This window comes from Coprinopsis cinerea (genome assembly GCF_000182895.1).
Source record: "Coprinopsis cinerea okayama7#130 chromosome 5 map unlocalized cont3.5, whole genome shotgun sequence".
In the NCBI taxonomy this organism is placed as follows: domain Eukaryota; kingdom Fungi; phylum Basidiomycota; class Agaricomycetes; order Agaricales; family Psathyrellaceae; genus Coprinopsis; species Coprinopsis cinerea.
The window spans coordinates 922,937-935,585 of NW_003307540.1; the positions used below are offsets into that span (position 1 = coordinate 922,937).

Here is a 12,649-nt window from a genome sequence, read left to right on the forward strand (position 1 = left end):
CAGGTACAGATCAGTGCAGATGCAGGTGGAGAGGTAAATTTTGAAAAAAAAATCTATACTAACATTCTTGTGCAATAAAATGTAACTCAACACCATCATACACTTGCATAAAATATGTCATTTAAACCTGAGAATACTGGAAGGCCAACCTACAGTCCATAAACAGTGTGATGGTTCTGCGGCAACAGCGGAAAATGTGGCAAATCCTGATGCTCGCACAATATGGTTACGGCACTGCCAAGCCATTCGCACTAGTACTCCCGTGTCGACGGACAAGCGATTCCAACCGCCTTCGAGCGGCAAAACTCGAACACTTCGAAAATGTGTGGAAAGGCCAGGATATCAACGGAAACACCGGGCAGACAAGGCCCGTCGGTGAAGAGCTCGATGGATTCAACATCGCCGTCATCGCTTTCGGTGACTTATGCGCGCGGCTCGTTCGACGTGCAGAACAGCCTACAGGCACAGCACAGCCAAGGGAGAATCATGGGCACGAGGCGACGGGTGACGGAGTTATACGTGGAATTAGAAAATCTAACGGGAGCCAAGTCCCAAGACGTCCTGTTTATGACGCAACGACGTACTAATCTCTCTCAGTCGACGCACGACAACTTTAAAGGTATCTTATCCACCCGATAGGAAGCCGAAGTTTCCAGCGACCGTGTACGCGCGCGAGTTGTGCTAGCTCTTCGCGATGCTCAGGTGGCCTGATGGCCCCAAGGTGGATAGAATAGGTTCGGGTGTAAGCCGGGAGAAAGGAGCGACGAAAGCGATAGGGAGGTAGAAGTTACAAGCATGTTTAGCCCGATTCGAGTACGGAAACGATTTCTGCGCGATATGAATGTGGGAAAGGGCTATGTCGACGGCGACCTCGCTGCGTGATTGGGCACGGGTGGTGGATTTGTGGTGTGGCTCCCTCGAAGCTCCGGTCTGGGGAATACGCGGGGGCATTGAGACGTGTTGTGAGGGTCCACTGTGGCAGTGGAAGCTATGTTTCACTGGGGATTAGCGTCGTGGCGAACGTGCGTCTTTTGGGTGTACGAGGAAGAGGAGGGAAGAAGAATGGGCGGCTAAAGATACGCAGCTACCCCGGGACGACGACGGTATTCATATCGTTGGTATCGACGAGGAGAGCAAAGACCAACTCGAAACAAAGCACGTTCGATGAGGGAGTGGGAAAGACGCCGGAATTTGCCGAAATGATGCACGTGGCTGGGTTTGGGAGTCGAGTTTTGATTCTTGAAAGAGTTGGTCTCTTTTGAATCAAAGCGTTCTGGCTCGCTGGCTCAAATTCCCTTTCTTCTTTCCTTCTTCCCTGCCCACAACCACCAACCCTTCCCCGTCGCTGTCCCCAACAACGAGCTCAGCAGTCGGCCCCAGCACACACCACCAACCCCACCACAATTCCAATGACTTCAAGCTCTGACCAGCGATATGGCCAGCATTCATACCGCTTCCCCCTTTCTCCCCCTGGCTCTGGAACAGTGACCGCTGATTCTTCGCCTCGGATGACCACACTCGCCCCAGACGATCATCGAATCATAGACAAGATTTACGCTTCCAGGAAAGTCCCGTACCGCCATGCACATTCCCTTGCACCCGCTAGATCCGGCTATTCAAAGGATGAAGACGATACCACAGACTCTGAAGGCTACACCACCGAACGCTCTCCAGCTGCTTCTCTTGTTCGCAAGCGAACTCTCAAATCTTCCGCCCTTCGCTCCTCCACAATGCCCGCTTTCACGAAACAGCCACACGTTCGCACACCGCCAATGTCGCCGCGACCCCTCTCCCGAACTTCCTCCTCCGCGTCCCTATCATCCTCATCAACCGAAACGAGTCGCGAAGACAATCACCAACATCCGCCTACCGCCGGTATGAGTCGGAAAGTCGCCGCAACTCTCCAGATCTTCAAGGAAACTGCCCCTTCTTCGGACGACATGATGTCAGGCGAACCGTCATTGCACACTGAATTGTCGAGAAGGTCGGAATCTTTCACCGAGACGGAGGACATGGCAGAGCCGCAGTTTGAGTTTGTCAAGCGCTCGGATTGGCCGGACCGTGAGATTGCTGCAGGGCGGCGGGAGAGGAGCGCCTCTGTCTATGAGAGGACCAGGACGAGGGAGGCTACTTCTGTTCTCTTGGAACTTGAGGACAAGTTGAAGGAACGAGGAGCGACCGTTGCTGAATCTGACCCGTACCAGTGGCGTGCCGATAGGGGTCGAAGGAGGGAGCGCCCCGCGGAATCACCCATTCTCGAGGGCTCGATTCTACCCGAACTCAACGATACCCCCACATCTTATACTCGTCAACGCTCCGTTGTATATCCACCATCCCCTTCCCCGTCACGTTCTCCTGTGAAACGGTCCACTGCAGTCACCACCCACCCGGCCTTCGATCTGCCGATCGACCCCAGCCTATCACCTATTTCCACTTCGGGCCAGCTCCCGGCCCCACCAACCAGCGTGGATCACGACGACTATTCCTTACCCCCGTCCCCTCTTGAATCACCGTCACCTTGGACTACAGACGACGAATGGGACACTGCTTCCCTCGCCTCAACCACCTCCTACGATCCTTACGATGATCCGCACCCCTACAATCCAACGCCGTATGCATCTGATTCTGACGAGTTCCCTCATCCTCGCTCCCTTTCACCCTCCGGCTCTGATGGTATGGAGAGCCCAAAGCGGTCTCGTCTTAAACGCAGGGTCACTCCACGACCCATGGTTGAAGAAGACCAGCTCCCCCACATCCCTCTGCGACCTTTCCGCAACCAAGTTGGCGGCCATAGCGCTATTTATAAGTTTACAAAGCAAGCTGTGTGCAAGGTGAGTTTATTTTTATCCTTTGAAAACACGGTACCCACGTCTAAGTCCACTATTATTAGCCACTCGTTTCACGCGAGAACCTTTTCTATGAGTCGGTGGAACGCGAAGCGCCTCCTCTTCTCGACTTCATCCCTCGGTACCTGGGCGTTATGCTGGTCAGCTATCGCCGGGTACCAAAGCAAGACTCGGACCCAACGTCCCCCTTGCAACTTGCCTCTCGACCATCACTCCCGCATGCCACGACCGACCCCACTATCCAGCCCAGTGTATTCCGTCGCCAATCTTCCGGTCAAGATGACTCTAGTGCCGTCTTGGATGATACAGAATTGCCAGAAGTCGTCCTCGACAGGAATCGCCACATCATCCCTGAATGGCTACTCCAAGGCCACGGCAAGCGCAACCGATCGATGTCGCATTCGACTCCGAGCGGGTCGTCCTTCATTGCGCGACGTCGACTCGGTGCCAGCGCCCATCGAGGAACTGCCTCCACCCCTGACCTCGCCCTGGACCCCACGCCCACCAGCAACGAACCGAGTCCCCTCGCCGAATTCTCTTTCTCGTCGGAGCTCGACGCTCCAACCCCCGTTAACTCTCCCAGCACCTCCCCCAACCAGGCCAAGCATGCCTTCCCTGGAAGTCTAGCGGAGCGCCCACAGTCCCGCCGCGCTCACAACTCCAACTCTGATGACGAAACGCTAGCTCACCAGCCACTCCATGTCTCCTCCCCTGGCGATAGAGGCCTCTCAGTCCCAGGATCTCCTTGGTTCGGGGGGACTGGATCGACTGTAGTCAATACGAAGTTGAAGGATCATGTATTTAATTCTGTGTTGCGGCGGTTTCGGAGGCGGCTTCGTCGACGACGTGGTGTCTTCTCCCCTCCCAACGATGGCGGCGAGCTTGGTGATGTAGAGTGTGAAGAAAGTTCAGACCACCCTGGGTCCTTGTTGGCATCACCACGCAGGGCGAGGACTTTATTCCAATCCGGAGACGCACGCGACACTAGTTCGGACGACTGTCAAATCCCCCTCCTCCGTCGTGTGCGAAGCGAGTCTCTTTTAGGGCAGCGAAAGGGCAGAGATCCTACACACGTGCGTCCGGACGACAGCAACAAAGAGTTGGGGATCTTCGATATGGATCTGGACGTCAACAATTTGGGCGACAATCACAACACTCGTTCCTGGGAGGACTCCAATGCGGCGCCCATAGTCCGGCGCAGAAGCCGCTCGCGCTCGGTTGGATCACCCACTGCTCTCAGACGACGACCACCCTCTTTTATCAACGAAGCTATCCGCGAACAGAATGAAGCAGAGCCAGAGATCACACGACAAAATCACTTTATCTTGATGGAGGATCTGACAGGTCGACTAAAACGTCCCTGTGTGATAGATCTCAAAATGGGGACACGACAATATGGGATGGATGCTACTCCCGCGAAGAAGAAGAGTCAGCGCAAGAAGTGTGACAGAACGACAAGCCGTCCTCTCGGAGTCCGTGTCTGTGGGATGCAGGTGAGTCTTGTTTGACATCGTGGCTCGATGATGTTCCTAACTCAATACCCTCCGCCCACCAGGTTTGGAACAATGCATCACAGTCCTACATCACCCAAGACAAATACAACGGACGAGAGGTCCGGGCTGAAGAATTCGACTCTGTGCTAGAGTCTTTCCTTTTCGATGGCGAACGTCTCTTGGCATACCAAATCCCCGTTCTACTCCAGAAGCTCTACGCACTAGCTCGCATCATCAACCGACTGAAGGGATACCGGTTCTACGGCTGCAGCCTCCTGCTTATCTACGATGGCGACGGCGAGTCACAAGAAGTCTTCCGGTCCTCGGTGCTCGAACAGCCCTCGTCGCACAGCAACAAGCGCAGCGAGTCCCTTGAACGTCGTTCCAACTCGCGGGCCTCTGGGACGGGTGAAAAGCCGGCGTTGCGCCGCTCGCACAGTGAAGACCTGCTCGTTGGACCAGTCGCCAAGCGTCAAAGTCGACGCAAGAAACGGGGGGAAATCAACGTCCGCATCGTCGATTTCGCGCATACCACCACCGGCCGCGACTGGCTCGCCTACCCAGAAGATTTTGTCGACATTGCTCAGGACCCTCAGTCCGGACTGAAGGGGTACCATGCCGACTTTGATCCAGAGACGGGGCTGCTATATGCACGATTCCCTCCGCACTACCCTGAGCAACCTGACCGTGGTTTCCTGTTCGGTCTCAAGACCCTTTCGGAATCGTTGGAAGGTATCTGGAACCGCGAGCGAATCCACCGCAACAAGGCTGCGCGTGACGATCCCTCAGTCGAGCATTACAAACTCCCCGCACTTGCTGTGGACGGCAAGGAGATTTTTGATGAGATCTTTGGGGAGGAAGAGGACGCGGGTATGATCTCTACATGACCTCTTCCTATGACCTCTGTTTTCGTTTTCATAGTATGCCTGTCCATGCCTTTTGGGTTGCCCTTTGTGTGCGTATATACCTGGGTTTTTTGGGACTTTCTTTTTTCGGCTCGCCTCTTTTGCATGCTCCATTCTATTACGCATTATTTTTTCCTTTGATTCTGTCAGTAAAACCATAGACTGCATTGTCTCGACCCATTTGTAATTATAACAATCGCAACATGCTACGACCTGGTAATGCAAATACGATTTTTCTTGCCTCGAAGCGCCCCTGCGCGTGATTCTATTTTTAGCCTGTCCTTCTTTGCAGTTGACAGCAGCTTGCTCACTTATTTTCTCCTTCGTCGTCCTCATCGTCGTCGACAACGTCCAGCCATGGATATCGAGCTCAGGTGCAATCGCCTAACGTGTCGAGGAGCGTTGACGGACAAGGCGGTGGTGGTGAGTCGCTGGGGAGTTCCTGTGGGCTCAATGGTCGCGACTGAGCCGCGTAATTGCTTCTAGACAACCTGTACGCGTTCTGCTCGCTCTGCTGGACATTCTGACCGCTAACCGCGACCTTGCCCAAGGCTCACATATATTCTGCGGTATTCATGTCCTTCAAACGTATTGTGCAATCGACGAACAGATTTCGCAGTCACCTGCGCACACGAACTGTTCAACGCTTCCCGGCTGTGTCCAGGTAGGCCAAAACCCTCCACTTGTGACGGATTGAATCCTTATATATTCCCAATACAGCTTGTGAAACCAGTTTGACAGAACCGTAACATCCACCCTCTAAATTATCACTTGCACACTTGCACCTAACTAGGTTTCTAAAGTGACGATGTAGTGGTGAGTGACCAAACTACAACCTTCACCTAACCGGTGTCGATGAGAACCAATGGCTCAACTAAGCTAGGTCTGCTCCCTTCACCCAACGAACGACTACAAAACGGCAAGTCCGCGACACATATACCTCCTTCGTTGCGTGCCGAGTACTGACTGAATGGCACATATCACATCTACGATCTCCTCAGTCCGTTCTATCGGGCCTTTCCCCATCCACAATCCTCGAGATCTGCAGTCGGTATGTACGATGTACTACCCCGGAAACTCAGACGAGACCGTTCAATGACCTCACCTCCCATTGATACCTAGTGCCATATCCTTCTGGCAGTATCAAATGCACCAAGAAAGGTGAGGCTCACGCCCTCTTGCTGACTCGTGTTTGGCATTTTTGAACCGTCTCGGGTCCGGTTATGGTCAGCACTTTCCAGCAGGCTGTAGTTCGAAATGTAAACGACAAGAACGCCCAGTTGCAGCGACAGCTTGAGAACGTCATTCGGGAAGGTAGGCAATGATCCGTCTCATTCGACAGGCCGGAGCCACGAGGTTGTAACGGATGATTTCAACCCCTAGCCAATAGTGAAATCGAGTTACTCGTCAACAAGCGGAATGGTGAGCCGTGCACAGTCTGGAGCAGGAACCCCTAGTCAGCTTCACAACCGCATTCCTCCCAGAACTCGAGCGCGACTTGGAGCTGGAACGCAAGAAGGTCCGAGAACTTCAAGACTCTAATCGAGAGCAAAACAAGGAGTATCAGAAACTGAAGGCAAGTTCCTGCTCCCTCCCACTCCCAGTTAGACCCGTCTTTGAATACAGATCTAGGCACACTATGACAAGATGAAAAAGAAGATGCTCTTGGGAGGTCCTCAGCCGAATGATACGACCATTCCAACCACTAGCCAAGGGTCAGGCCTCATTCAAGAACGTGCGCTCCAGCAGAGGGCGCATCTGCACGCAAACGGTACTAATCTAGACATACCTGGCAGCGGTGTCAGTAATTTTCCCCGCTCTTCACATTGCTTTCATGAAGCATGCTCGCGCCTCGCGACTTGCCGGCGCGTCTTATGCCTGAACACTGACGCCGCCGCCACAGGTGCAACGAACGCCACTCGTAACCTCAAACAATGGGGGCTTAGGGTTCTCCGTTCAAGAATCGCAAAGGAGATCTGCCTTCAATCGTCAACTGTTTGGGTTCAATAACAATCATGGCGGAGACAGGTCGGCGGGCCTTTCCGAGCGTTCCAACAGCGTCAATGAAGTGGAGAACTTCCTTTTGAGTGGCCCTCAGCCTCGCGCCTCCAACTCGAGCAGGAACCTTGCCTCCAACTGGTCATTTGGAGGACAGGGACAGCAGCAAAACCAGCGAGGTGCGTCTAATACATTTGCAATCAAAATATTCGTATATACATCTGAATCCGCAATAAGGAACGGCAGGAATATCAGCATCGGCTACGAAACGTGGGTTTCGGCCAGCAATAGGTAGATAACATAGGACATTAATCGTACATGGTAATCGTACTTGACACGGACCGTTGGTTTCGAAAGCAAGAAAAGTAGAGAACGAGAATGTGATGAGTTGGTGGGATGGGATATTGATACATAAGGACGCCCTTTCTTCACTGTGGCGGTCGTGCTAAAGCAGATTAAGGGTGCAAAAAGGAATGAAGTGCGTGGATATGGAGCAAGAAAAGGGAATGAAAGAGGGTCAGAGATTTGGTTCGTTGGCAAGCAAGATTGGGTGGTGGTGGTGACACATAGAATACAAGCGGCCATGTCGTGTTTTGCTCGTTAGAAATACTTGAGAGTTCCATTCTTCTCGTCTTCTAGGTACTGACCGATGGCCAGGACGTCCTGACCTGCTCGTCGCAGGTAGCCAGCGAGAACAGATCGATCAGCGTGTGGGAGGACATTGTGAAGCTTATCGACCTGTTCAGCAAACAGGGGATCAGAGTATGGCTCTTGATACCCGGTCGGGGAGTTGAGATCGAACAATGAAGGTCTCCTCCCCAACGCCTCTTCGCGCTCCAGACTATACGTCTGGCTCGCAGGCGTCGGGATGAGGGTCTTTGACCTCTGCGCTCGATTGGGTGGAGCCCGAGGTCCACTTGGCCCGGTATGCCCATGGCCATGAACACTCCCTGCAGGCGACCCACTATGCGCAGTGTTGGTGGTCGACATCAAAATGGGCCTCGATATCGAGAGCTCTTTGCCCATTGGTGGAGACTTGGTCAACACTGACTTGCTCGTCGCACTCGTACTGGAATGACCAAGTGTCGAGCTCGCGCGCTCTCTTCTGCCCGATGTCATACTGGCTTTGCGACCCAATGAGGCGAAGAACCCGGTTTTATTGTTTGAACCATTCGACGGGGCTAGAGATCGGATAGAGGGAGGTGGGGTTGAGCCTGAGCTGGACGCTGTGGACCGAATGGATTGTTGGCGTTGTTGAGTTGCGAGTGAAGGGTAAGGGAGGTTGACAGCCACCGTTGCGGGACTGACATCGTGATATGTCGATGATTGAGCTGACAGGTCAGTTGCGACGACTGCGTCTGGTCGACGGGGGAAGGTTGCTTCAGAGGTCATCGAAGATTTCGAAGTAACTCGTGGTTGGGGTTGGAATGGTCGAGACGAAGGTCCACGAGGATGGCCAGTTGCTGATCCTGACATGGAATTAATGCCATCCTATCCCATCAAAAGCTTTACCACATACCTCGGTACTTCATCTCCAAAACCCATCCCGACAAGCCACAATCATGGATATACAACTCATTAATCTTCTCAATGTAGATCTGACACCTCTCAGCCGTCGTCCTTTGCTGATACACCTCGTGACAAAACATCGCCGCAGGATTCGAATCTACTCTCTTCCTCCTAACCACTGGGCGTTGTTGATGATGCTGACGGCTCCTAACAGGCGAAGGTGTCCTCGAGCTCCGGTGTGAATAATGGGTCTCGGCGGACGAGCGTTGGTCGGATCTCGACGTTGAAGCGCGCGATGGTGTACGGGGTAAGCTAGAGAACCTCTTCAGGTTGGCAGCTGTCTGTTGGACAATGAAACTGTTGCGGAAGCTCTTGGGTGGCGGACTGGGCGCCGTGCCGTTACTCGTACTGGAGGAGGCTGAACCTCTAGGTGAGGTTGACCGGAATTGCGATTGGGTCTGGTAATGACCACTGTGGGAACCAACAGACGAAGGCGAAAGACTCCTTCTATCCCTAGCACTTCTTCTCTCTGGGGGCGCGTCATCACGGAATGTAATGCTGCGTCCAGAGTGGCTATTCGAACTCCCACCGCTCTCAGGTGACGGTGAACGGAGAAGGGAGCGAGCAATGATGGGATAGTCCGAACTGGAATGATTGAGTTCTTGGTCATCGAGCTTCTTGTTGTCAACAACAGGGTTAGCCTTTGCCTCCACGACAGTTACGCTCGGAACGTGTTCGTCACGGTCGTTGTCTACAACAAGCCTTGGACGCGTGGGAGTCGTCGATGCGACTTTATCGTCAGTGTCGTCCACAATGGAGCGAGAGGTTGACGACGAAGACGAAGACAATTGTTGGAATGCACCTTCCCTCCGATGAACCGACGCCGTACGAGGAAGGCTAGAGCTACCGGTGGGAACACAGTGAGAACCCTCGTCGTCAAGAAAAAGATGTAGTAGCAACACACCTCGATTGGTTAGCATTATCCTCCTCGATAGTCTTCGGTTGAATCTTCGGGGTATTGACATCGCGCTTGGGTGTCAACTTTAGCGGTTTCACCTCTGGCAACGGCTGGTGGGAGGGTGGCGTCGTTTTGGCCAGTTTTGCAGCGACTGAGGGCGGTAATTGCAATGCCTGCTTGACAGCCTCGAGATCACTCTTGGCTCGCGGAGGCGCCGGGGAATGAAGGCGCGGCGGTCGCGGAGGTGGGGGCGTGTGCAGCATGGCAAAGGTAGCGCGTGGTGGTGGGGGTAGAGGACCAGCCGTCGCGTGCAGGCCTGTTGGTGGTTAACGGGAAGCAAGGCGGGTATTGGCCGAAAGGTTATGGCAGAGGTGTTTGATAAACGTCAGGACAGAAGGTCGACATGGTTTCGGAGTGAAGGGATGACCAAATGATTATCAAAAGGGAGCCAGAACAAGGCATCGAATCACCGATGGGCTTGGTTAGTAAAAAGGTTATTTTAGCTGCGGCAAGTTGTCACGTACCGGGTTGATACCCTAGGAATGGGGTTGTTTCAACAGGATCAAATGTCGGTGTTGAACTGCCATGGCGCTGGGGGACATGTGGAAGCTTGAGATTGGTCGTGCTTGAGCTGGAAACTAGCTTGACAGTCTGCCGAGTCGACGTCGAGGCTAAATCGACAATTACCGGTGGGGCCACTGGTACATGGATCTCCTTCGAGGCGCCAATTTCCGGGGTGACCATTGGAGGGGAGACAAGGGGGAAAGCAGAGGTGGTCGTGCTCAACGGTGAAGCCTGATCGAACCCAGTGGTAGGCGAGAGCAACAGAGAACCTGGCACTCGACCTGCACCTGAGTTCGCTGGCAGGGACTGTTGAAGCGGGAAAGATGGAGAGGGCCGATATTGGGGAGGACCATTGTTGTTATTGATTGAATCACTAGTATACGGGCCAATGCACATGCATGGCGGAGACTCGGCTTAAATAAGGCTCCGCCGTAATCACCTTTACTGATGTATTTAGAAAATGTAACAAAAGAGTAGTATTACTATAGTTAGTTCACTAACGAATACACAACGAAATTGACCAAATCAGAGCTAGGATACAGTTCTCATCGAAGATTTTGGGTAAGTGCACGCTGAACAGAGAAAAGAAGACTAGTTACTATTATTACAGTTCACCCAGTAATACACAACCAAGTTAAGTATTAGACCCCGGGTAAGTATACAAAGAAGAAGTCGGGTAAGTAGTATACGACGAACAGGAAGGAATCGGTTGCCGTCGATAGTGATCACCACGGGTCTGGGAAACCCGCCGGGTTACCGGGTAAAACCCGCCCGGGTGCGGGTACAGGTCAACAGATGTGAACCCTCAGCCAAACCCGGACCCGGGAGGCGGGTTCCCACGGGTTCGGTACCCCAAAAAGGGCAAAGGTCGGCTTGGTCCAATGCCGCAGGGTATAACTTTTGCCCCAGTGCCACAATCATCAACTATACAGTACCGAACTTTAATTTTCCAACATATCATAGTTACGTAGTGCTAGTAATTTGGTAGTTCCTCTAATGTGCATCTCTTCCCCCTGTTCCGATGAACCCTCCCGGGTTTTCCGGGTTTTCTCGGGTAACCCGCCGGGTTGTGAACCCTGCGGGTAACCCGTACCCATACCCGGACCCCTCTGACGGGTCGGGTTGGACCACGGGTACGGGTCCGGGTCGACTTTCCAGTACCCGGGGTCAACCCGTGGTGATCACTAGCCGTCGAGGAACCATTTGAATTTTGAAACTCCGACAGAGGGCTGGGCAAATTGTTTCAATGGAAAGGTGAGGTTGAAAACGGGTTTCACATAATTATTTTATGACCACTAAATATATGTTTCTACAAAGGTCAACAAAAACAAGTTGGAACACGACAGTATACGGTCAGTTGAAGGGGAAGTAGAGAACGAGGAAAGACGTGAAGGGCAATTTCGAACTCCATTCCAGATTAAGAAACAAGTTACCAGTTGACTGATGGGAGTGGCCATTTTGCGTGTGCGCACACGCATTAAATTACACTCAGCTTATTTAAGCCGAGTAATATCATCAAACTCTTCCCCACTTGCAGTGGTACATTGTCTTACATGTTTAATAGACCCGACCCCTGGCTTAACCCCACCCGTAACCCGACGGGTTTTCCGCACGGGTTGGGTCTTAGATCATCGAAAACGGATAAGAAATGACTGAGATATGGTTAAAATAATAATTTGACCGTATCTCAGCCATTTCCCATCCGTTTCTGATGATCTGTGGCTTGTTTTAAAGATCTCGGGTCTGAAAATGGCGACCCATACCCGACCCATCGCAGGGTTGACCCGAAAACCTGCAGGGGTCAGCCGACCCTTGCTTTTCACTAATGATCCTCCTCGTTCCGGAATCCCCAGCCTCATGTACCCGGCCGCAATCTCCTCCACAAGCGGCAGCATTGTGCGGGATAAAATTTTAGCGTCTCATAACACCAATTATTAGCTTCAAAACGAGCCCAAAATCCAAGAAAACACACCAAAGATGAAGGAGATATCAGTAGTTGTCTTCTTTCCCCCTCAACTCCAGGTACCGGTGGAGCATTAGCTTGGCATTGGCTTGGCTGATGCAATAAGCGGAACTGGGACTCAATCAGTTCCGCTTATTGCGTCATTGCGGTGTTTCAAACTCCCGACGCAACCGCGGCAAACATGTTTTTGCAGCTACAGGTTTTTATAAAACCCCTTTTTTATTTTATTTTTATTTTTTTCTGTTAATGTTACTTAGAGTATTCTATATGACAGGAGAGAGGGAGTTTGACATGAATATACCGAAAAATATCCAAGTAAGTGAAAGTGAAAGTGGAGACTGAATAAATCTGCAATGTACCATATAAGGTAATAAGTTCCCAGTTGACTGATGAAAGGGAACAAAATGCTCGCG

The 12,649-nt window shown here is 52.4% G+C and overlaps 2 protein-coding genes across 2 annotated transcripts; one reads left to right on the top strand and one right to left on the bottom strand.

Moving 5' to 3' along the window:
• Nucleotides 1-1,409: 1,409 nt before the first annotated feature.
• CC1G_00024 (inositol hexakisphosphate kinase 1) lies at nucleotides 1,410-5,491 on the top strand (the record flags this gene model as incomplete). The annotated part of the gene is made up of 3 exons (XM_001836836.2): nucleotides 1,410-2,831; nucleotides 2,891-4,339; nucleotides 4,402-5,491. 3 exons carry the CDS (start codon nucleotides 1,410-1,412, stop codon nucleotides 5,224-5,226), a joined length of 3,696 nt encoding a protein of 1,231 aa, XP_001836888.1. The 3' UTR covers nucleotides 5,227-5,491.
• Nucleotides 5,492-7,842: 2,351 nt separating this feature from the next.
• Nucleotides 7,843-10,453, bottom strand: CC1G_00025 (hypothetical protein; the record flags this gene model as incomplete). Its single annotated transcript, XM_001836837.2, has 4 exons — nucleotides 7,843-8,711; nucleotides 8,762-9,648; nucleotides 9,716-10,025; nucleotides 10,234-10,453. The coding sequence occupies 4 exons, from the start codon at nucleotides 10,451-10,453 to the stop codon at nucleotides 7,843-7,845; spliced, it is 2,286 nt and encodes a 761-aa protein (XP_001836889.2).
• Between the last annotated feature and the right edge of the window lie 2,196 nt (nucleotides 10,454-12,649).